Here is a 26,474-nt window from a genome sequence, read left to right as displayed (position 1 = left end):
GCCCCCTTTTGCAAACTCATTTATATAGACCTTATTATAAGCACCTACCAAATATGTATATATGTAACTGCATACCAAATTTAAAGTTGATGCGACATATGGTTCCGAAGTTATAGCTGATAAACATTTCAACGAATATGGGATATGCCACACCCCTTTCACAAACTCGTTTATATATACCCTCCTATAAACACCTACCATTGGTATGACTGCATACCAAATTTCAAGAATAACTCGGATATTTAAAACTGTATGTTTTTTTTTTTGAAACCTTGGCGTCTTTAGATTATTTTGAAATGGAAAGATTAAATCGTTTTTTAATCTCGCGATGCTGTTAAACGAAAAAGGTTCGTTCATAATGAATAAAACTCCTTCCGAATTAAGCATTCCACTAGAAAAGTGCAGCTAAATAAAACAGCTAATCGAATAACCAGCTAAACAGAATGTACCGAAGTAGAATAGTTTTAATTTAGAAATTTGGTCGTTGCCTTAATCCATCTAATATTAATAATGGAACAAAATTTGTAGTAGAAGTGATGATCAATATATATTAGTTATAGCACGATAGAGCCAAAAGTATGGCTCCTAAGGATGCCTTAATGTAAACAAAGAAAATAGTTTGTCTCCTTTAAATTATGCTGAACCGAATATTCGTATTACTGTTTTATATTTTGATTTGTTTACCCCGAACGTCGGGTGCTCTGCTAGTAATTTCATAAAATTAAGATATTTTAGAATTTTTGTTATTTTCTAAACCAGCGGGAATATTCAAACTTCCTGTGACTTTCAACTATGTAAATTAGTACAAATTCGAAAATACAACAAAAATGTAAAAATTTAAAATTAAGTTAAGTAATTTGAAAATTTCGAAATTAAGTGGATTCGAGGATTGATAGGTATTTTTCACCAGTGTGTTATAATTATGATACAAATAACATTTTTCAGAAAAATAACGTAATTGATCAATCAATTATGCAGACGCAGATACGGTCAATAATTGCGCAATTTTATAAATGCTCACGATGTTGCAGGAAAAACGCACTTACAGGGCGGCTTAATTCTTTTTTTTCTACAAAAATGTATTTTATCGTTTATTATTATAGAGATCAGGGGCCAAGCAAAGATTACCACAAACTCATGAAACAGAACGAAGAAAAAAAAACTACCATATATTCTTTCAGTTTTCCTAAAAATTACACTGTACAGCGCCCGGCTGTTGGCAAAAAAGTTTGTTATTAAAATTGTTTGCTGAATTTTTCTAATATCTCTACAAAGTTTGAAATTTGGACTTATATTTTTTTGTTAGATTTTTTTTAATAAAAAATAATAAACAGTAAACAAACAATGGAAGAGTCGAAACTGGTCAAAATATCGTGTCCCTATAAATTTGTACATGACTGTATGTGTGTACATATGTACTTTGAAAATAAAATAGACTTTTATGGATCTAAGATCTTATTTTGCATCTCTTATTTTATAAAATCGCTTGTTTAAAGTTAATATTACTAATGTGCTCAAATTCAGAGTGTGCTTTAAGCTCTTTCTTTGATTAACAAACTTCTCCGCATTCTGGTCACACTTCTAGCTAATAACGCTACTTCCGAAAGAAGTTTTTCAGCCCTTCGTCGGTTAAAAACATGGTTGCGTAGTACCATGAATGAATAAAGACTGATAGGTCTAGCACGTTTACACTAACAGTTAGATGTTGAAATTAACACTGAAAGGATAATAGAAGGATTCGCAAAAGGAAAGCGTAACATTGAATTTGCAATTTAAATTATTACAATAACAATTCTCAATAAGTTGTTAAGTTACTTAATTACGTCCTTAATTTTACCAACATTGTAAGCAAGAAATAAGTATTTATATGTATATATTGCATTAATAAACCCAAAGTATAACTTTACATCTTGTGTTTTTTTTTAATAGTACATGCAATTGCTTTATTAGACCTTGCACCAAATTCACAAAATGAAAAGTAATTATATCACAAAATACTTTACTTCACACTTCATAAAAAATACTCGAACCTATATTTGGCCGAAAAATAAATTAGGGTGAGATGCCTGTAATTTAACGTTATTTGACAAGTTGATCCCAATCGAAACCTGTGATAAGTTTTTCCAACCCAAAATTTTAATAAAATGGTATGATTTCAAAGGAGTTGTGGCGGGGTCAAAACTTAGGTTCAATTCTTCGCACGGATAATCTTATACTGAACATAAACACAATTAAAAAACATCTCCATAAAAATTGGAAAGTTGATTCTTTAAGGGACACTCTAATGTATTTGTGTGTAAATGCACCTCAACAACAACATAACAACATTCCTAATATAAACAATTGGCGCATTGCAATTGCTTCAATTATGCACTACGCGGCTATTTGATTGAGCAATCAGAGCTCTAGCAAAATAATTCAGCCACACACCCTCTCAGCCTCTCTCAAGTGCTGCCCTACAGATGAATGCGCGCTCACAACAATCAATTGTAATGAACTTTAAAATAATTAAAGTGCCCAAGCAATCGATAATTTGTAGTCAAAAGCACTTACAGTTCAATGCAGCGGTCTACGTTGACCGTGGCCTTGAAGCCCAGAATGGCGAAGATCACGACGCTGGCATATATAGCGGTGATTGCATTGCAAACTGACACCAAAAGGACATCACGAACGCAGTTATTTTTGGGCGTATTATAACTTCCAAATGCTATTAGGGATCCAAAAGCCAAACCAAATGAGTAGAAAACTTGTGTGGCAGCGTCTAGCCACACAGTCGGATCGGCGAGTTTCTCAACTTTTGGTGTATACATATGCATTAGTCCAGCACTAGCACCTCTCAGCGTGATTCCGCGAATGAAAAAAATTGTCAATACAATGTAGGGGAAAAGCGATGTGAAGTATACCACCCTACCGGAACTTTGAATGCCTTTCATAACAATAAAGAATACGATTGTCCAAGAAAGGAACAAACACAGCACAATCCACCACTTAAGACCACCTGGTTCATCCATAGAAGGAGCAGCATCCAATGTAGTTCGATACCAAAAGTAGGCAGTTTCTGAAGAACGTGCGCATTCCTCCACTTCAACGGTGCCGTTAGTGGGGCAGGAAGCCCACGGCAAAGGATACTGAAATCATATAAAAATTGGAGATGTATAAATTTATTTCCTTTTTTAAAATAATCGCATTGAATGCATTAACTTACTCGGAAACTGTTAAACAGGTAAAAGAACACCCACGTTATAATCACGTTATAATACAAGGCGACAAACAATGTAACAATACATGACGATATACCAATACCACCTAGCCAAGGGTGTATTGTGTTCCACACACCAAGTGCACCCAGCCGCATTCGCTGACCAATGCCCAGTTCAATCAGAAATAAAGGCACTCCTTCTAAAATTAACATCACCATGAAGGGTATCAGGAAAGCACCTGAAAAGATAAATTGGTAAAAAAAAAACTTTAAAGTAACAAAATTGTGTACACACCTACACAAATAAACATGTGAGCATACATACTTATCGAAATACTTATAAAAGTCATCCGAATTATAAAATACTAGCAGAGCACCCGACGTCGTTCGGGGTAAACAAATGAAAATATAAAACAGTAATACAAATATTCAGTTCAGCATAATTTAAAGGAGACAAACTATTTTCTTTGTTTACATTAAGGCATCCTTATGAGCCATACTTTTAGCTTTACCGTGCTTTAACTAAACGATATAATCTTTCCATCTCAAAAAAATCTAAAGACGGTAAAGTTTAAAAAAAAACACACAGTTTTATATATCCGAGTTATCTAATAGATGAAAACATATATGTATATCCCCATTTTGCATACTCATTTATATATACTTTACTCTGAACACCTACCACACATGCATATGTACCCATACCAAATTGCAAGTTCATGTGACTATGGTTCCCAATTTATGGCTGATTAAAAGTTCCACGTCTATGCTCCACGTTCCCTTTTACAAACTCATGTATACAAACCTTACTATAAGCTCCTACCATGGATATGTATTCATACCAAAGTTCATATTCTTGTGAATTATAGGTCCGAAGTTGTAGCTGATACAAAATTTCAGGCCTGTGGGATGTGACCCTTTCAAAAACCTTCACACCAAATTTCAAGTTCATGTGACTTGTGGTTCCGAAGTTAAATCTGTTAAAAATGGCACGCCCATGCGATGTGTCATGCCCTCCTGCACAAACTCATTTCTATACACCCTGCTATAAGCACTTAAAGACTGGTACAGAAAGTTCTGCAAATTTTGAACCCGCTACAAAATGTTTAGCAATGACATAGTAGGCTCTGAATAAATTGCTTTCAAACTGGTGTTTCATTACATTTTCAAAAGTATGTTAGTTTCTGCAGTCAAAGCATTACAAAGGAAAAAATTAATACGAACGAAGAGCTCCGAAAAAAAATTCTGTACGTTTGGACGAATACTCCCCATATTAGTTACAAAAAATTGGCGAAACTCACTGGATCAACTTATGACACTGCACGAAGGACGGTTTTGCGCATTAAGAAAGGTGGCTCAGTGAAGGACAAGCCGAGAAGTGGCCGCCCAAATGGATCAGCAGACGCCCAGTTGGAGAAGAAGGTAATAGCCATAATTAGGAAGAACCGCTCCATGTCAACAAGAGATATCGTCATAAGAGCTAAAACCACGCATGTGCAGGTCACTCGAATCAAGAAAAGAAGTGGTATCAAAACTTATAAAAAGAAAAAAGTTCCAAAACTAAGCGAAAAACAAGCTTCAAAAAGTGTTTCCCTTGCACGTAAGTTGTATGAGACACAACTGGCAAACAAAAATTTTTGTGTGATTATGGACGACGAAACTTATTTGAAAGTGGACTTGACATTGCCGGGTAACCAATTTTACTGCCTGGAGTCTGGAGAAAACATTTCTGATTCGGAGAAACCATCCAGATAGAAAAGTTTGGTAAAAAGTTCTAATTTGGCAAGCCATATGTGAATGCGGGCATAAATCCACGCCATTCTTCACTATGGGAACCATCAACACTGATTTACGTGAAAGAGTGTCTTCAAAATCGTCTTCTGCCCTTCCTACGTCATCATAATGGCCAAATTATGTTTTGGCCGGATTTGGCTCCAGCACATTACGCTAATATCACCCAAAAGTGGTTCGAAGATAACAATGTGCATTACGTGAGGAAAGACTTGAATCCACCTAATGTGCCTGAGTTGCGACCAATTGAGCGATATTGGGCTCTGATGAAAGCCAAACTTTTAAAAATGGGGAAACCAACAAAAACTATTTCAGAAATAAAAAGAATGTGGCGGACAGCATCGCTAAAAGTGGACAAAACCGTTGTACAAAACTTGATGTCAGGTCTCTCCAGTCATGTCCATTTTTACAAACTAATTTATATACAGTACTAGCAGAGCACCCGACGTCGTTCGGGGTAGTTAAATCAAAATATAAAACAGTAATACAAATATTCAGATCAGCATAAATTAGAGGAGAAAATCTATTTTCTTTTCTTTTCTTTCTAAATTATGGCATCGCTATAAGCCATACTTTAAGATTTATCGTACTTTAACTAATATATATTGGTCACCACTTTCTTTACTAAAAATCTTGTTCCCTTATTTATATTAGCTGGATTAAGGTAACGATAGAATTTTAAAATTAAAATTAGTCCGCTATGGTACATTCCGTTTAGCTTCCTATTCGTTTAGCTGCTTTAGGGCCGGTTACTTAATGTCTGCTTAACACTAATCTACGGTTAAACGTCGTTGTCGACCTCTTCGACTCCATGCATACAACAGGGATTCGGTAACGTCGATAACTATGTTTAAGCGGAGATTAGTGTTAACCAAACATTGAGTAACTGGCCCTTAGTATAGCTGCATTTTTCCTGTAGAATGCTTATTTCAGAAAAAGTTGTATTCATTATACATGCACATGTTTCGTTTAACAGCATCGCGGGATCAATAAAATGATTTAATCCTTCCATTTCAAGAAGGTCTAAAGACTGTAAGGTTTCAAAAAACACAGTTTTAAATATCAGAGTGGTCTAATAGTTGAATACATATGCATCCCCCTTTTACAAACACATTTATATATACTTTATTCTAAACACCTCCCATACATATGTCTGCATACCAAATTTCAGGTTCATGTGACCAATGGTTCCCAATTTATGGCTGGTTAAAAATTCCACGCCTATGGGATCTGACACGCCCCCTTTTATAGACCCATATATCTTACTATAAACACCTACCAAAGATATGTCTGCATACCAAATTTCAATTTCATGTGACTTATGATTTTAAAGTTATAGCTGATAAAAAACTTCCACGCCTATGTGATGTGCCACGCCTCCTTTTAAAAACTCACTTATATATATCATTTTATAAGCGCCTACCATATCTATACCTGCATATCAAATTTCAAACTCGTGGGGCTTATGGTTCCGAAGTTATAGCTGATAAAAAAAACCACGCTTACGGGATGTGCCACGGCCCCTTTTATAAACTCATTCATATACACCTTACTATAAGCACCTACCGTAGCTGAATCTGCGTACCAAATTTCAAATTCATGGAGATTATGGTTCCGAAGTTATAGCTGATAAATATTCCACGCCTATGGGATGTGCCACGCCCTCTTTTACAAACTCATTTATATATACCTTATTATAAGCGCCCGCCATAGATATGTCTGCATCCCAAATTCAAAGTGCATGTGACTTATGATTTCGAAGTTATAGCTGATAAAAAATTCCATGCCTACGGGAGGTGCCATGCCCCCTGTCGAATCCCGATTTTTTCTCCCTGTCATAGACCCGGGTGTCATGGCAATAATCTGTCTGTTATTTCGTTCGATTATGTCCGTCCGTTTAGGCTGCAATCTGGCACATACATACATACTTCCACAAATATATAGCAGATATCTATCCTTCTCTTAGCGTAAAATAATTTTTGGGGATATCTCGGCCACAGGACCACCTATCGTGTAATTGTTTAGTCCAAGTATTCCTTTTCAATCGACTAACTTATGTTCAAAATATGAGCCAAATCGGCAAGTAAATGCAATTTTTAAAAATATCCTGACCCCAGCGCCTCCTAGCGAGTAAATTTTTGGTAGAAATATTTCTTTTCATGGTACTGATATATGTTCCAAATATGAACCAAGTTAAGTAGTTAAGTTATTGACATTCAATATACGGAAAACTCTATGAAATTGTGAAATCGTGACGTCCCAGCATTCTTCATTTTTCGGCAACAACAACAAAAAGTCTCAAATTTTTTTTAATTGAAAAACCTTCCACACAGTAGGTCCAGTACAGAATTGAAATCGGTTCATCCGTTTGGTCAGGCATCGCGGTCATACATATGCATATGTATGTATATGTATATGTATGTACATTTACGTATTTGTAGAAAAAATCATATGTCATCATGTACTTCTTTTTTATATCATACATGCAAAATCTTGCCTAAATCCGTTCAGTAGCGTGGTTAAAATATCTCGCCTTTCCTTTATACTATATATAGAAGATAGTAATTTTAAATAGGAGGCAACCCTACTCAAAAAACTTTTGTACATACGAGGGCCATGCAATTTCATTTGGCATCTCATGTTTTTATCCAACGTGAGGGTGGCAACCCTACTCAGCAAAATAATACATTATTACACATCCAGAGGCTAAGTATTTTCATTTGACAGTGACGGTGCAGAACTGACGCCTACGCTTATTAGAATTGGATATAGTAATTTTCTTAACAGGAGGCAACCCTATTAAAATTCTAAATTAAAAAGGTCACTCTCCTATCAATACAGAATATATTAGAGAAAATCACGTCAGAATCCGTTCAGTAGTTTTCGAGATTACCGCTTACAAAGAATCTCGACTTTCCTTTAAACTATATATAGATGTATATACATACATATATTCAAATTAGCGAGGGAGATAAGAGGAAAGAAATACGCGAAGAAACTAAACAAAAACATCGTAGTAAGAGTATTTTATTTGAACTTTGTGCTTCAAATATTTTTGACTGAACACTTAAGAGCAATTTAGTGGGTGTATGTACATACATACATATGTAGATACTAAAGTACGTGTACATATGTTCGTGAACTTAATGAAATATAAACATCAAAGTAGGCTCAGCTGATTTATAAATTCTGTATCTCACTGAAATCCCAACAAACGTAGTCTATGTACATACATGCTCAGATATGCAAACCAAAAAAAGCATCAGCTCCTTAAGCTTTTTTGAAAACAGCCTTCACGTATTATATGTTAGTTATTAATTTTTAAATAGGTGGCAGCCCCATTAAAAAAATAAAAGCTTATCCGGAGACCATATTCTTTCACTTGTTATCTCATTTTTTAGTCCAATGAACTTTGAAAATCTTATTATTTTTAGAAAGGTGGCAACCTAATAATCAATTTTTTGTTCAGCAAATTTCTTAGCTGGATCCTAAGCAAGGTTCGTACCGAGTTTAGTAAGGATTGGTGAAGCGGCTACTAAGATACAGTATTTCATCATAAGTGGGAGGGGTCATGCCTCTTTTCCAAAAATTTCATAATAATATTATTTCATACCAAAATTCTACTTCACATACTAATTTTCAACTATTTGGATCAATTATTTACTGAAATATCATAGCTTTTGCATATTTCGAAAATACCGTTATACAAATTTCGTTAAAATATCTAAATTTTTGCTCGAGTAGTCGTGTACACGGACGGACGAACGTACGGACAGATAGACATGGCTTAATCGACTTCTCTTTTCATTCTGATCATTTATGTATACATTTGTCTATATCTATCTGTTTGTATATTCCCCCCCAACAAAGCTTTACGCTTGCTGAACCTAGTTACATTTTAATTTCAGTACCCAAACCCATATTATTGGTTGGAGATCTAAATTCGTGGTCCCCATTATGGGGCTCCCCTTTGACCAACCAAAGGGGCTTGGTCTTGGAAAACTTAGTTTTTACAGAGAATCTAACTGTCTTGAACGATAGTTCCCCAACCCATTTTTCGACACATAATTCCTTAACGCATGTCGACCTCTCTATTTGTTCTACCAGTATCGCTGCAAGAGTCAATAGCCGAACTCTCGATAGCTTTCACGGTAGCGACCATTACCCAATAATCACTGAACTAGCCACGCCGTCTTTTGAAAAGCATTTTCCCAAACCAAAGTTTTTGACAGGAAAAGCAGACTGGTCCAAATTTACTCAATATACGATTTTTTTCTCTGATGAATTCCTTGTATTTCAAAACATTAATAAAGAGGCTCCCAATATCACCAAAGTAATACGGTCAGCGGCACATATTTCTATTCCACAAACTACCTACAAACCTTACAAAAATTAGTTCAATACTGGTCAAATGAACTAGATAACCTAAGAAATTTAAAACAGCATAACTGGAGAGTATACAAAAGAACTAGAACTGTGGCTTATCTGATTTTATACAAGAAAGCAAATGCTGCTTTTCGTAAAAAATCTAAGGAAGCAAAGCGAATGAGCTTCGAAAAACTTACCGCAGAAATAAATCCCTGTTCTAACCCTAAAAAGATTTGGTCGGACATTAAAATGCTCACAGGTTCATATACTCAAAACCGAATTAATTTAATCAATAGCCCAACTGGTCCAGTATCTGACCCCGTGTCGATAGCCGAACATTTCGCCTCCACTTGGTTAATGTATTCTAGCGACTCTAACTTTAGTTCTCCCTTTATTACAAAGAAAAATGAAACACTAAGCCGCAGTTATAATCAGCCAAACTCCCCAGCGAGTATAATAGAATCGGAGATCACTTATTCGGAATACGAAAGTACTATTTCTTCACTGACAGGGAAAACTCCCGGCACAGATAGAATTTCCTACGATATGCTTAAAAACCTACCTTCACAGCTTAAATTACGGTTGATTAATTTGTACAATAAAATATTAACCACTGGAATTTATCCTCAAAACTGGAAAATTGCAACAGTTGCTCCTATTCCAAAGTCTACCAACCTATCCTCAGAAGCTGTAGATTATAGACCGATTTCACTTATTTGCTGTATGAGTAAGTTACTCGAAAAAATTATGTCAAAACGAATTATGTGGTACATTTCCAAAAATCTTTTAATAAGTCCACATCAGGTTGCCTTCAAGGAAGGGCAAGGAACTTCCGACGCTCTTCTACTTTTTGAAAGTTTCGCCTCATGTGGTTTGTCGTGCCGCAACCATATATCTACGCTCAGTCTGGATTTCGAGAAGGCATTCGATCGTGTCGGAACTCATATAGTCTTACGGCAATTAGAAAAATGGAAATTCGGTAATAAAATTTATCATTTTATAAAGTGGTTTCTCCCCAATCGGAAATTTAAAGTAAAAGTAAACAATGCATTTTCTAATTTATATAACCAACAGAATGGGATCCCACAAGGATCTCCCCTTTCAGTGATACTATTTTCTATTGCCTTCGATGAAATTAGCCATATAATCTCCAAATACAAAAACATTTCGCACATTATCTATGCAGATGACGTTTTACTTTTTCGAAAATAAGAACACTGTTAAAAATAAATTTGTATGCATACTAACCGATATTTCTAACTGGTCAGTTTTCTCAGGAGCAAATCTATCGCATAATAAGTACAAATATTTTCATATATGTCGTAAACATAAATGTAGTAATTTAAACCTAGTTCACGATAATATCAACATTGTAAACGTTCCTAGCTTACGTTTTCTTGGAATAATTTTCGACAAACGTCTCACATTTAAGGAACATTGCATATGGTTAAGAAAAAGCCTAGCTGCCAGGTTGAATATTGTTAAGTATTTATCTTCTAAACATTGTCTGATCCACCCAAATACTTTGATTAACGTTACTAAGGCCTTAATTCTGCCGAAAATTGACTACGGTTTACCAATATATGGATACTGCGCAAAGAGTAATTTAAAGCTGATTTTAGCTCCATATCACGCGGCCGTTCGTAGGAGTATTCGGGCCTTTCCAACATCTCCGATTCGATGTATCTTGGAGGAGGCCGGAATGCCAACCATACAGGAGAGGATAGAACATAACACCATGAGGCTTATCCCAAAGATGTATTTATGCAGAAATAGCATTTTGCACGACAGTACCACAAAACTGATGACCGCTGATAAAGTACAAGTCGTAAACCAACGATATTTAGAGTGCTGGAATATGCTAAAAGTTTGGGAATAATCTCGCAACCGTCTATCCTGTCTCCCATCAGTTCACCACCTTGGCACTTAAGCTGCGCTTCATTTCTTCTCGAACTATCAAATTACGCCAAGTCAACTACAAGCCCAATAGAATACCAGAGCCTTTTTGAAGAATACATGGCACCTTTTCGGAATGTATGGAAAATGTACTACACCGATGGCTCCAAGTCAAAGAACCGGACGTCATTCGCTGTAGTTCAAGCCGATGGGAAAACAGTAATTGCAGGACACCTGCCAAACTACTGTTCAGTGTATACCTCGGAAGCGATAGCATTATATAACGCAATATTATCAGCCTTAGAATCTAACGATAAGACGATAATCTGCACAGACAGCATGTCCACTATATCCGGCATTATGAATATCGCCAACAAGTCACCTCTAACTTCTGAAATACGTAGCAGGCTAATAGAAAACTGCAACAAAATCGAAATTATGTGGATTCCCGGTCACGCCGGCATTAAAGGCAACGAGCTAGCTGATCAGAAAGCAAAATCTGTTGCAATCGAACCATTACTTACCTTCAACTATATGGTGAGAAAAGATGTTTTCTTACTCATAAACAACCGCGTTAAAGACCAGAGAGCAGCTTTATGGAGTAGTGTGCAACACTACTAATCGAATTTCAATATAACTGGCACTAAATCACACTTTCCGTCTACTTGTCGGACGAACGACATTATTGCCTTCACTCGACTTCGGATTGGTCACACCATTGCCACGTACTCGTATCTGCTAAATGGTTCAAATGTACCACCCTGCGTTTACTGCACCTCTCCTTCGCTTACAGTTAAACACCTTCTTGATGAATGCACAAACTTTAGTGCGACTAGAAACATAATGTTTGGGGACCAACTCATTTCGGAAATGCTCAAGGACTCTTCCCAGGAAAACATCTTCAAAGTTGCGGAGTTTCTATTCAAAACAGGCCTTAGAAAGTTAATCTAATAGTTTAATTTAAGTCATCTTTAGTTTTATATTTTTTTTTTTTCTTTTTTGCTAACATCCATTCGTTTTTAATTGATGTAATGATAGTAATAATTCATATCTTTCCTACACTTGACTGTCTAATATCTTCGTATTCTTAGGCAATATAATTTTATTAGAGCAGTGAGCCGCAAGCCCTGGCAGCTAGTGCTCCTTTTTTTTTGTGAAATAATAATTGTATTATTATTTTTCATTTCATAAATAAATAAATAAAGGCATACACTCTCAAACGTACGCCACATATATGATCACTCCCAGTAAGAATAACGTGTTATCCCTGCAGGGAAAGCTACTAGTTGTGAACTAGAATTCTACCAGTTTGCGTTATAGCTACGGTGACCATCCGTTCTGTTTTTTGCAGGACCGTACTGTTATTTAAAGGTCTGTCCTGCGTAGTTTTTCAAAACAGAAAACCCCCAAAATGTACTGATTTTTTTCAAGTGTCCTGCCTTTTTCCCCGCATTTTCTTCGATATTTTAAAATTAGCTTTTCCTTATCGAAATAAAAGCAGTGTCGATAACTAATTGATAACTACATAAGGGTAAGCTGGTTTTGAAGGTTCAACTAGTCAATGCGTTCTAAATATTGTACGGTTATGGTCAATGGATGACGAGAAATTTAAGACCAGCATCAAATATATCGATAACACTGTTCTACAAATTTTGTGGTAACCGCTTAAGAAAAAAAATATTTTCCAAGCCAATTTTCCTTTCAAACACGTGTTTGAAAAACGTGCTTTTGGTACATTTCGAACGTATTCGTCAATATCTCATGAAAAAATTATCCAATCAACATAAGCGACCTACAGTCCTCTTACAAAAATATATTACTTTGCCGATTTCAAAGAAAATTATTAGTGTTACAAGCGACCAAAATCGAAAAATTGACATTTCAATCATATTCTTTTTACAGTAAATGAAAATCTGATGAGAAATGTAGATGTTACGGAACACAATCTCCACAAAAAATATATATTTTTGCAAAGAGCCCATCAATACCTTTCGAACTGTTGGTCGCTATTCCGCTGCAAACCACAACCACATGATCAAGTGAATTGCAGCGGAATAGCTGCGCTTGATTGTGTTGGCATAACAAAAATGAAAATAGTGGAAAAAAGCTAACGATAATTTACAAGGCGTACTTAGCACGGTGCATAGGCAACTAGCTGAGTCAGTGGGATCGTCGGTTCGAATCCTACTGAAAAAAGTCTGATGAGGAAATGGGGTGATTTCCGAAATAGCTATCACTTCTACCATTTTTTCAAATTATTGTTGCTTTTCCACAATAAATTTTCATTTAAAAAATGGCCTCGAGCTCAATATCTTTGAAAATTAAAAAAAAAGAAACATAGGGACGACACATGATTCAATAATAGAAAGGTTTTGTAATAAAACAGTCTTCTCGCTCCCATACATAAAATCGGCTCCTTTACTTGTGCAGAATGTTGCTTACTCTATAGTTTCTAGTGATATTAGTAGTAAAACGAAAAATTCTTCTTACTAAATATTCGTTGGTATCACCTCCGTTTGCGTAATTTTATAGAACAAGTGTAGAATAGCGACAGTTTAGCTATAAAATAACCAAAAATGCCGATTGATAAAACTTTTTACGCTGATTTCAACGATACCAAAAAAATAAAGAACATATAAGAGGTTTATTTGTATTTTTTATTATCACTAAATTGTTGAAACCCAAAAGTAGATCATGATAAAGTATGCAGTATCGAATTAAAGATAATAACTTGTACTTTCTAAATAATATAAATTTCTTTACCATAAATTATGCAGTTTTTTCACAAAAATGTTATTTCATGAAAAAATAAAATTTGTTCGTTCTTTAGTGGTTTTGGTTTAAAAATATAAAAGGCTATAAATTATGTACATCAGCTGAAGAACAAATTAATTATCTTTATGGTGACGTCATTAGTTTTTTAATCGGTTATATAGTTCATAAGTTATTAATATTTAAAATAACTTACAACTGAACTTTAACTTTCTAGAACGTCTAATTTTTTACTTGCGCCAAATAATTTTGGCATGGTTGAAATGAGCATAAAAGGTTCTATTTATCTGCATTTTTCGTTTTTGCATAGCTGAACGGTCGGTATTCTAGATTTGTTCCAGGAAATGACGAATAACTTAAATCAAAAATGCATATTTTTATGTATTGTTCAGTATTTCCATTAAAACACCAAATATATTGCAAATTCGCATATAATTAATAATACACATTTTACTTCTAATCAGTGTTGGCAAAATATTAATCTGATTAACGATTAAAAATTAACGATTAAAATGTTAATCGCGGTTAACGATTAAAATTAATTAATCGTAATCATCTGTATTATTAAGGATTAAATTTTTTTAATCGTTAATCGTCGGTTGTGATTACGATTAATTAATTTTAATCATCAATCGGTAATCCGATTAAAAAACAATCTTATTCAGTGGTCTAGTTTGTCTGCAATTTAAATTTAAACACCATATACGGTTACTCTTTTCTGTTTGACGCTTATGAAAAATACATAATACTTATATAAACAAATAATAATTATAATTTGTATAACATAAACTGGGAAGTTCTGCTGGTAATAGATCACAATCAAAATGCACACCAAATTGCTTAGATTTATGAGGGAAACCGACTTAGCCATACCCGATTAACTTACCTGGTTGCAAAAGACAATTCCAGCATAAATTAATTAATCACCAAACCTACTTGATCAAATTAAGGGTTAATGATTAAAAATTAATTTTTTTAATCACGGTTGCGATTAACTATTTAATCAGATTAAATTAAATCATGATTAACTGTAATTCGATTGAATTTAATCAAATTAACTAATTGATTAAAAAACCAATCGATTAGTGCCAACACTGCTTCTAATTGTATACTTTGCGCAATTTTTGTAGTACCATTCTACTACCGTTTTCGCAAAAGACGATCACATTCTTCCCCTTTCTCCTACTTCCAAAATACAAATCTAGATAAAGGAGTGTCAAATTTTAGCTGTCACAAATTACACAACCTTGTTATATTGAATCATGGGGGCGACATTTTTTTTTGTTGACGGTGCTGCGCTTTTTTTCCATATAAAAATTTTGTCAAGCATACTTTGTATGGTAGAGAATCAAAAAAGGGCGCGCTATTCAAATGACGAGGAATGTATATATGCAAGAATGATAGAATACAAGATTGCGCCGATCAGAGAGGATTTTTGAGAATAACTTTTGTGTGACGTCACACTGGTGCAATTGCGAGAGAGAAATGCCAAAACGTGAGCAAGAATGGAAGAAGAAGAAAAAATGTTGCAAGGAAAACGTAAACATGTTGCACCAGTGTGACGTCATGCAAACAACGATTCTGTCAAATTCGTTAAGAGAAGAATAGCGGTCCGAGATCGGCGCAACCTTTGTATTCTCTCAATCGTGGTATATATGTAGTATATTTTTGTTATTTTTATACTACGCAATTATATGTAGGTAAATTTTTTGAAAAATTGTCCTGCATTTTCAAAATATATTTATGGTCACCGTAGTTATAGCCCAACTAGTTCACGTTCTACCCTTTTTCAATGTTAGCGACTGGTATTTTTAAAATTGCGATGTCCTACGAGATGTCAATTGTCAGGCTATGCATCAGCATCTACTAGTAGAAATACTAGTAGCATCATACCAGTTGATGAGTTAGTCTGCCAATTCATCCCTTATGAAAAGCATTAGTATGCCTTTTTGCTCGCGGCGCTCCAACAGTCGCAATGGCCGACAGAGCAAAGCACTCACGTGGTATGCCTGAGGTACCAGGTTCAAGCCCTGGAGCAGGGAAAATTTTTTTAATTTTTTTTTTATAATATTTCTTTTATTTATATTTATATTTCGACCCTATTAAGCTGGCATTTCAGGGTACTATTTTTTATATATATAAGGAAAATTTTAAAGTTAGGGGGGGCTCGAGCACCCCCCCCCTGCCCCTACCTGGCTACGCCCATGCATATGGATATCGCTAATATGCAAATGTGTTGGTTTTTATTGATGATTGAAGTGTATTGGAGAATGCGTTAGGGTCTGATTATGCATACTTCGCACACTTTCGCACAACCATTTGTACCAGTGCACTAAAAATTTAATTTAAGAAAATGTGAAGCAAAATCTAAACTCCACAGATCGCTAAGTTCTGCTAATTTCTGGGCGATGGAATACATACAAAATAAATACAAAGTACATACGAAATTACAGTTTGAAGTTTATGCGAAGTTATGCGAAGTATGCGTAATTAGACCATTAGGTCGTTCTTGCTGGGCTATCACAAGTAAACGCGAGCTGAAAGTGTGATTGGGCCTGAGCACACTAGCCTGTTCAGTCGGACCCCTGCAAAAAATGGGACTAATCCGGGATGACTCCGGGAGCAATCGCAAAGGAGCATGCGACTAATATCACTTTTGATCTCTTTATATGGAATGAACTGATCGCTTTTGTTCGAGCATGTCCTAAGAAGAGACTAATTGTTCACCTTTATACCCGAACGGGTATAAAAAGCGACTAGTCATTTTTAAAAAATAAAAATAAAAATTTGCGCCAGCTGAGATTCGAAGCGGGGTGCTCAGTTTTGTTAGGCGAATACTTTCCCTGCGTGCCAACGCCGCACATGAAATTGCATTGACTAAGTGCGTACATATCATTAAATCGTTAATAGTACCCGTTAGATTTGAGTTGGGGACTAATTGATCTCCAATTATACCCACAAGAGATGAGTCTAGTTGCGACTAATTAATGCCCTATTGTACCCGATTGAGAGTAATCTCGGAATACTCTCTTTAGAGATTAGTCGCACAATTTTTTGCGGGGACTGAGCAGTCCACCACTCGAACGCACAGTGGACTGGGCAGTCGGCCATAAACAGGTTTCAGTTTTGTATACATGAACTACGCATGATTGTGTTAGTGCATGTGGTACCCTGTGGGGAAAATCTCTAGTTCTGAACTGGGGCGCTTCTAGTACATTTAGACCCAGTACTGGTTCGCGAATTTAACATGGCGATGTCCTAGGAAGTGTCAATTTCCCCCCGCTGCATCCCTTTTTCGACAGTTCCGAACTAGTTCTAAATTCTATAGTTCCGAACCAGTTCTAAAATCGACAGACGAAAGAAAAAAGTATCATGATTTCTCAAACTTTTCGGTTGTTCCGTGTGCGATTTTACATTATTTTCAAAGAAACGTTTTTTCAATTTGAAATTAAATTTGTTTGAATGATTGTAAGAAATGTACGTTTACATACCTTGTTGTAGCTGACTTTGCAGAGGTGCTCGCTGTTATTGGTTAGATTCCAGACGGCCCCAAGATGTTAATATGTTAACACAAAGCTTTGTTTTGTATTACCAAACTATGAAATAGCATCTGCGAAGCACAGAATAGAAGCGTATTTGAACGAAAAAGCCGCCGAACACATATCTATGCAAAGTAAACAAGCCCCCCGCTGCATCCCTTATTCGATAGTTCCGAAATAGTTCTAAATTCGACAAATAGGATCTAGTTGGTTCTGCATCCCTTTTTCTATAGTTCCGAACCATTTCTAAATTCGTCACTTTAGATATAGATTTGTAGTGAAAAAGCGTAAAAGCACATTTAGCGCATTTAGCTCTAAATGCTGCTCTAAATGTACATTTTCCATACAAAATTCTTCACCTAAATCCAACTAAATGCAACTCCATTTTTGCATTAAGAATCTAAATGTTAAAACCAATCGAACATGGTTTAATGAGAACAAGAGGCAAAATTGCTTTTTCGAGTATACAGTGGCTAGCTGCGTTTCAGTGATCGCCGATCGAGATTTCATTTATTATTTTACATTACTTAGATAGAGAAAAGTTATGCAAATTCAACATCGATGTGATGCTGATAGAAATCTGGATCAATTTGTGATCAACTCTGTTTGTTTTGTTTGTGTTAAGTGAGGAAGTTTTAATTGATACCACCGACAAATGAATATATACACAAACAAATTTTCGGTTATGGTTAAAACAATCCAAGTTTTTGTATTGAATTTTTGGTTTAAATTTATTTTTTTCCTTTTCAGTAGGGTAATAGATACGGATCTGAATAAGTGACTGGAACTCGGCTGTTTGTCAAAAACATACGATTTCGAACTCGCGTAAATGTACATTTGCTGAATGCGATAGCATGAAGGCTCTTCGAAAACATATGTTCGAAAGTGCTAAATATTGCATTTTAAATGCAGCAAAAACGCTGCATTAGTCGATCCAAGGTTCAAGAAAAATGCTTTGACTGATGAAGAAGACTTTCAGAGGGGAGATTCTGTAACCAGTTAGCGACAAGTTTCGAATCGATATCGTACTTGTTGACGTAAAATTATTTCATATCTTATGTCAACAAAACCGATACCGATTCGAAAATTGTCGCTAACTGGTTACAGAATCTGCCCCCACAAAAATGATATCGTCCAATTCAACTGGAACAAAAATGCTTCAAACAAGTAAGAGTTTCTCTGTGTTATGGCCTCAAACCGACATCTTTCATTTGAATCAGTATTAAAATCTCTATTGGCTCCTTCATTCGGGTTTTGATAAGCGAGTCTCCCCTGAACCGTTCTTCCATATTTTTGGCCTATGTGTGCTTTTATTCCAAACCTAAATGTTTCGGTACCGAGTACCGAGACCATTGGTTCTTTTTAAATCGGTACCGAATATCGATCAATAGTTAAAAGTATTAACTCAGCACATCACTAATGCTGTCAACTCGACTGTGACGTCAGCAAGACAGCTGATTCTGTCAAATTCACTGAGAGCCGATTGGCGGTATTGCCATCGGCGCCACCTTCTCTATTCTCTCCATCGTGAGTCCACCGTCAATCCGCGATTTTCGCGGACTGAAATGAGCGAGGTAAACTCGAACTCTCTTCCCCCTCTTATCCACACAAAACCGGTTTTAGGCGGAGGCCCATTGTGTTAGTGTGCCAATTACGTTTGAATGATTTTGCGTTCTCTTTGTTACGCTCTCGCTTGTAATGCTTACGCTCTTTAAGCAGGCGCTCACTCTCTGTCCATGCTTGTATATAGGGTTGCCACTTTAGTAAATTATTACCAATATTGGTAGAAACGATTTGGGTGGGTAAAAAGGTAAATTTTTGTTAATTTTGGTAGATTTTTGTTAAAGTATTTTGTTTGAAAGACAAATAAAACTTTTGGTTCGCTTTATTTCTCGGAGTTATCTTTATATTATAAATTTCTTTCCACATTGTTTTTTATACTAAATTCCATCGACTATAAATCTGCATACCGAAAAATTCAGATCAAAGAACTCTAAATTTAGACGAAAAGTTTAGAAATTTTTTTCTAAATGTTGTATAGCTTGAATCCTTGAATTTTATGGGTTTGATTAAATCGCAAAAAATATTGTTATACAAACAAAAATAGCAAAAGAAAATTACTTGAACAACATTGTGAATATAAAAAAATCACCAAGGATTTTTTGAGTCACTGTATTTGTCTATAATAAATTCAGTTGAAGTTTTTTTCAAATGATGAAGTTTCGTTGTTTCCTTTGTTTCATAAATTTTATTTTTGGTTTAAGGAAACCGAGAAGATGTCATTAATATGATCTCAAATGCCATATCAATAGTTAAATAAAAATTGCCTTAATAAAAACTCTTAATTTATATTGAAATAGAACACAGCTATAGTTTTAATTAAAATAGCTAAAAAGGTTATTGGTAGATATTTTCCAGATTTGGTAAATTTTTTTCAAGTGGATGGTAAATATTTTTTTAGCCCTTGTATATGAGCAAATTTGACATCGATATAACTGTTGCCAACTTTGTGCCTTTCGCAATAAATTAAGTTCGTTTAGGGAATTAAAACGCTTTGGTGCCCTTTTCAAGGTCATTTTATAATAAAAACGGGATTCTGTGTTGACATTGTATTTATTTTGTTCATTCATTTATTCATTCCAAACGTACTTTATCCGTTGACTTACACATATGTTAGTGTTTCGCCGAGCTTCTCTGGATAATATGCTCCCAGATAATCACGGAACTCATAGAATATTCTGCTACTTTGCTCGGTGTGCGCATTTGTACAAAAGTAAGCAATTGCATGAAAATAAGGCCGCTAGAGAAAGCAAGTAAAGTTTTGCAAATTGTTTTACGAATAGAAAAACATTTTGCTAATTAGATTAATTAACTGCGCATAGTTGGAAATATTTACAAGTGAGATTGCGTGATTACTTAAAATATTTGAACATACAGCCTTATATGCAAAAATACCATTAAACACGGCACACAAATTTGGTATCTTTTTTGGGAAAATTTCGCTATTTTCTGTGTTTTGGTGCTTTTTTAAATAAAAAACTTAGCAATACTGACCAATAGCTGACTTCATCGAGCAAGAATGATAGAATACAAGATTGCGCCAATGAGAGAGGATTTTTGAGCGTAATTTTTGCGTGATGTCATCTTGGTGCAATTGCGAGAGAGGAATGCCAAAACGCATAGAAAAATATGTAAACAATGCAGAAAAATTTGTTAATTTTAATATTACATGGCCCAATTTTGCAGGAATCAATAAATATACAAAGATTGATTAATTAGGAACACGTAGCAATAATTTTGGACATGTAGCCCTTTAGGTAAGTACGATTTTTAGCACATGAAAAATTTTATGTATTAACAGTGTTTGCAATTTCATATAGACCAAAAAGAAGGTGTGCAGCAAAGTGAACTTTTGGACTCGTCATTGTGGACGGTAACTCCACAGCTGTTGACTCCACAGCTCTATATAACTTTATATAAATGCAAATTGTTACCTACAGTGGCAACGGCAGTCTCACTCTGCTCAAGTAACTTGCTGACAATTGTTTTCCCTGTGCTGAGCTCTTTCCGCACGCTGGGAATCCCCCAGATTTTCTTCGTAAATGGTAGGCACCGCACCAGGTTTTGCAAAACTTAAGGCGTTTACAAAAACAATATTAAATGCAATTAATATGAAAATACACAATATGTTACCCATTTCGAACTGTGTATTATTTTCATTATCTTCACTGGTAAAGTGCTTCATGCACATACCTCGATTTGGTGTTTAATGCTCTCCTCGCCGGCAGAACTGCTTCCGCTTTTTCGACAGGTTTGCGTCCGTAGGAAACGAGAAAAAAACTTATATCGCACGCTTTCCTTTTGTTTTCACTATTACACTTTGCCACTGCACACTTCATGTTGCTTTGTAATGTCTTAATAATTGTTTAAAACCACGCAGAAATATTAACGCACAAATATTATAATTGTTATTTGGTTTTTTCGTATGCTCACAATCAACAATTGCGCCAAGATGACGTCACGCACACAGCTGATTCTGTCAAAATCACAAAGAGCGGATTAGCGGTACCGCGATTGGCGCCTTCTCTATTTCTCTCAATCGTGTTCATCGAGCCCTCTTTGCCGGGTTCGAACTCCCAAATGGGAATAAAAATCAGTTCTCGTAGTAGATGTGCATTTCTTATCTTTATAACAAACAATTCATTTCTCCTCGTATCGCTGTATTGTGGGACTAAATAAGGGGTTAAAGCTGCCTTTCAAGGGTCGATTTCTCTAGACTGGAAAATCGACAAAGCACTTACATTTTACGGTTGAGATGTCATTTACACGGGTCCATTTTGGTTGAACGACAAAAATCTACTAGAAAATCGACCCGCGTAAAGGCGGCTTAATCCAGCGAGCAATTATCATTAAAGTTAAAATGCCTTGGTTAAAATTAATAAAAAGTTATTTCATTCTTTCTTTACCGGGACAATTGTTACACCGGTGGGCAGCGACGCAATTACATAACTTTACACAGAGCAATCTTTTCGATCGGCTTCAAATCGGGCGATTGTGAGGGCCTATTCACGAATTCAAGTTTATTTGCAAAGGTGCTGTAGCTCACCAATGTAACAATCATGTCGATAAAAAGATAAAATACAACTTTTAATATGCTATTAAAAACGGCACCTCCTTTCTATTTGAAAAGTAAATTTGTTGATGCAACAAAACGGAGCAGATTTTTAGTTGAGCGGAGTAGAGGAGTAGCTTTCAAATTATTTCGACAAAACGGAACAAATTTACTCCTATCGGAGAAGAGTCCGAACGATGGCTTATTGTGTATATGAGTAAAATTTACGCTCTTTGTTTGGTGCACAAAGTCAGTACTATCCAGTAAGACTCGTTTCCCCCTTCATGTTTGCCCATGACTTTCCCCTGACCAAGCCCGCGAAATGGGCTCGCTTGCCCGTACGGGCAAAAAAGCCCATACGGACATAAGTGCCCATGTCTGGTATAAAGGAAAGTCGAGATTCTTTGTACGCGGTAATATAAAAAACTACTAAGGGATTTTGAAGAGATTTTCTATAATATACTCTGTATCGACAGGAGAGGGATCTTTTTTTTACTTAGAATTTTAAAAGGGTTGCCGCCTGTGTAGAAAAAGATCCGCACAGTTCGTTGGATTACAAAACATGAGGTGTCAAATGGAAGCGATTGATGTCTAGAAAAGTACTAATAAATTTTTTTAATAGGGTTGCCACCTGTAAATAAAATTACTATATTCAATCATTATAAGCGGAGGCCTCAGTTCTGTGCCGTCACTGTCAAACGAAAAAACTTAGCCTCAACATGCGAAATAATGTATTATTTTTTTTGAGTAGGGTCGCCACCTATTAAAAAGTTAAAAGATTTTCGCCGTTTGTTGGATTACAAAATGAGATACCAAATGAAAGTGCATGGCCTTCGCATGAACAACAACTTTATTATTTTTTTAGTAGGGCTGCCACCTATTTAAACTTACCATTTTCTATACTTAGTATAAAGGAAAGTTGGGATATTTTGACCACGCCACGTAATTTTTGAGTACGGTTGCCACCTATTTAAAAATTACTATTTCATTCGAACTTGGTATGAATACAAAAAGTGAGATGTGAAGTGAAACCGCTTGGCCTCCAGATGTTCATTAATCTATTATTGTTCGAGTAGGATTGCCACCTTTCTAAAAATAATATGATTTTCAAAGTTCATTTTACTAAAAAATTAGGTATCAAGTGAAAGAATATGGTCTCCGGATAAGCTTTTATTTTTTTTAATGGGGCTGCACCCTATTTAAAAATTAGTACCTAACATATAATACGTGAAGACGCTCTTTCTTCAAAATAGTTTTTATTTTGTTAGGTGCTGTATTCAAAAAAGCGTAAGGAGCTGATGCTTTTTTGTTTGCATATGTGAGCATGTATGTACATAGGCTACATTTGTTGGGATTTCAGTGAGAGACAGAATTTATAAATCAGCTGAGCCTACTTTGATGTTTATATTTCATTAAGTTCACGAACATATGTACACGTACTTTAGTATCTACATATGTATGTATGTACATACACCCACTATAATTGCTCTTAAGTGTTCAGTCAAAAATATTTAAAGCACAAAGTTCAAATAAAATACTCTTACTACGATGTTTTTGTTTAGTTTCTTCGCGTATTTCTTTCCTCTTATCTCCCTCGCTAATTTGAATATACATATGTATGTATATACATCTATATATAGTTTAAAGGAAAGTCGAGATTCTTTGTAAGCGGTAATCTCGAAAACTACTGAACGGATTCTGACGTGATTTTCTCTAATATATTCTGTATTGATAGGAGAGTGACCTTTTTAATTTAGAATTTTAACAGGGTTGCCACCTGTTATTACTATATTCAATTCTAATAAGCGTAGGCGTCAGTTCTGCACCGTCACTGTCAAATTAAAATACTTAGCCTCTGGATGTGTAATAATGTATTATTTTGCTGAGTAGGGTTGCCACCTTCACCGTCCGTTGGATAAAAAAATGAGATGCCAAATGAAATTGCATGGCCCTCGTATGTACAAAAGTTTTTTGAGTAGGGATGCCTCCTATTTAAAATTACTATCTTCTATATATAATATAAAGGAAAGGCGAGATATTTCAACCACGCTACTGAACGGATTTAGGCAAGATTTTGTATGTATGTATGTATATAATAAACGAAGTACATGATGACATATCGAGCCCTAAACGCCAAAATAACGTAAGCGACATTTTTTTTTATTTTCTTTTTGATGCAGAAATGTATCTCGATGCTCTAGTAATATTTTTGCATCAAAAACAAAATTTTTAAAAAAATTTCGCTTATGTTATTTTGGCGGCTAAGGCTCGATATGATTTTTTTCTCCAAATACGTAAATGTACATACATATGCATGCATTCAGCGCGTGGCGAAGCTTCGCGCCTCCGTGACCGGCTAGTACTGTATATAAATGAGTTTGTAAAAAGGGACATGACACCTCCCATAGGCGTGGAACTTTTTATTCTATTATTCTTATTCTATTATTATTATTATTATTCTATGCTATTATTCTTATTCTATCATTCTTGATTCATTCCTAGTATGTATGTACATTGGGGTGGTTCAAGATAAGTAAAGTCGAAAAAATATACCCGTATTTTTATACCCGAGCGCACTTGTGTACAGGGGTATTATAACTTTGTTCACATAACGGTTGCTTGTAACAAGCAAAACGAATCGAGAAGTATACATAAATGATCAGAATGAAAAGAGAAATCGATTAAGCGGTGACTGTCTGTCCGTCTGTGTACACGAGAACTCAAGTAAAAATTGAGATATCTTAACGAAACTTGGTACGTGTACTCCTTTTGGGCGTAGGACGGATGGTATTGAACGCCTACCTCCCATATAACGGTAGTTTTCAGAAATACGGAAACTGCGATATTTTAATAATGAAGATTATTCCCTAAAAATTTATATTTACAATAATTTTTATACAAAAAATAAGAATATTATACTTTTTTGGAAAATGGGCATAGCCCCGCCAACTTATGATTATATGTGTATATGTTGGTATCCGCTCCACCAATTTCTCCCAAACTTGGCACAGTTGTTGGCCTTAGTACAACACACCAAGTGGCTGAATAGTTTTAAAACCGGACAATAACCACGCCAACATCCCATATAACGATAATTTAGAGAAATTCGAAATCTTCGATAAATCGGTAAATACTAAAGCTAATTTATTCAAAATTTATGTTTGAAATAATTCTTTAGCAAAAAATACGTCTATGGTAAAATTTTGGAAAATGGGCGTGACACCGCCTACTTATGACCGCATATGTATATCTTGGTAACCGTTTGATCAATTTGTACCAAACTTGGTAGGATTATTGTACTTGGAACATAAAAGTAAAACGTTATTTAACGTTAAAATTATTGAAATCGGACTAAAATTACGCCCTACGTATTTAAATTCGGCTCCGCCTGAACTTGGACTTTTTTACTTGTTTTATTTTGAAATAAAAAAATATTTAGAGGTCACTCAAAGCATTCAAAGTTTTCCATATATTTTATATGAGAAAAAAACTACGTTTCATAGAAACAATACAGAATTTTTGAAAATATCCAATTCTCTATTTAACCATTTAAGCATAACAATTCCGACTTTACTTTTTCAAATGCTTTTTTGGACCACCCTAATGTACATATATCATCATCAAAAATGTTGTTTACATTGTAAGTAATTAAGGCTAAATGTGCTAATGTTAAACAGTTTACGAACTTCGCTTATCAAAAAAACAATTTTGATGCGATTATGAACAAATTAATTTACTTACCACCACCATTCTGTTGACATAAATACGGAAATCGCCATATATTTCCTAGCCCTACAGAATAACCAATAATACTGAGGAAGAACTGCATTTTTCCGGACCATGCCGCGCGATCGGGCTCTCCGCCCGGTATTTCTACCGAGCTCACCGAGTTGCGCTGGGAAGCGGTGAGAACAATTGTGACTCCATGAGTTCCATCGCCCCGTGCTCGTGTATTTAGTGGCGCCATCTCATGGCCATTGCGAGGGGCATCAATAATTTTCGTTGCAGCCATCAACGAAATAAAAGGAAATGTGCCAACAGTTCCTTAGTAATAGATCAGATCCTCAACGATTTTCAGGTAGTCAATATCCTAATAAAGATACAAGGAAAGTAAATGTTAAGCCCAGCAAATGTTCACACTGGCGACACTTCATGCAAAAGTTGGCCATAAATACATATCGGTAATTTCCAAACGAAGGGCTATTTTTTTGTCCCCCCTTTTTAAATTTGTTATGGTGGTAAAAACGAAATCTCGAAAACCGTATTACACGATCAAAATAATAAACCACCAACAAAG

At 35.4% G+C, this 26,474-nt stretch overlaps 1 protein-coding gene across 2 annotated transcripts in view; it reads right to left on the bottom strand.

Moving 5' to 3' along the window:
- The window catches only part of LOC118742269 (sodium-dependent neutral amino acid transporter B(0)AT3), an 82,439-nt gene extending 56,250 nt beyond the window's left edge, over positions 1–26,189 (bottom strand). For both annotated transcript variants that reach the window (XM_036474212.1, XM_036474213.1), the window contains exons 1-3: positions 25,919–26,189; positions 3,206–3,438; positions 2,554–3,128 (exon numbers count right to left, since the gene is read on the bottom strand). In XM_036474212.1, the coding sequence (XP_036330105.1) occupies positions 2,554–3,128; positions 3,206–3,438; positions 25,919–26,189 (1,079 nt within the window). The remainder of the gene's footprint in view (positions 1–2,553; positions 3,129–3,205; positions 3,439–25,918) is intronic.
- Between the last annotated feature and the right edge of the window lie 285 nt (positions 26,190–26,474).

Source organism: Rhagoletis pomonella, unplaced genomic scaffold (genome assembly GCF_013731165.1).
Source record: "Rhagoletis pomonella isolate Grant_MI unplaced genomic scaffold, Rhpom_1.0 Rhpom_scaffold_00007, whole genome shotgun sequence".
NCBI classification, from domain to species: Eukaryota; Metazoa; Arthropoda; class Insecta; order Diptera; family Tephritidae; genus Rhagoletis; species Rhagoletis pomonella.
The sequence above is the reverse complement of the archived record's forward strand: the minus strand, read 5'-3'. Positions and strand labels throughout refer to the sequence as shown.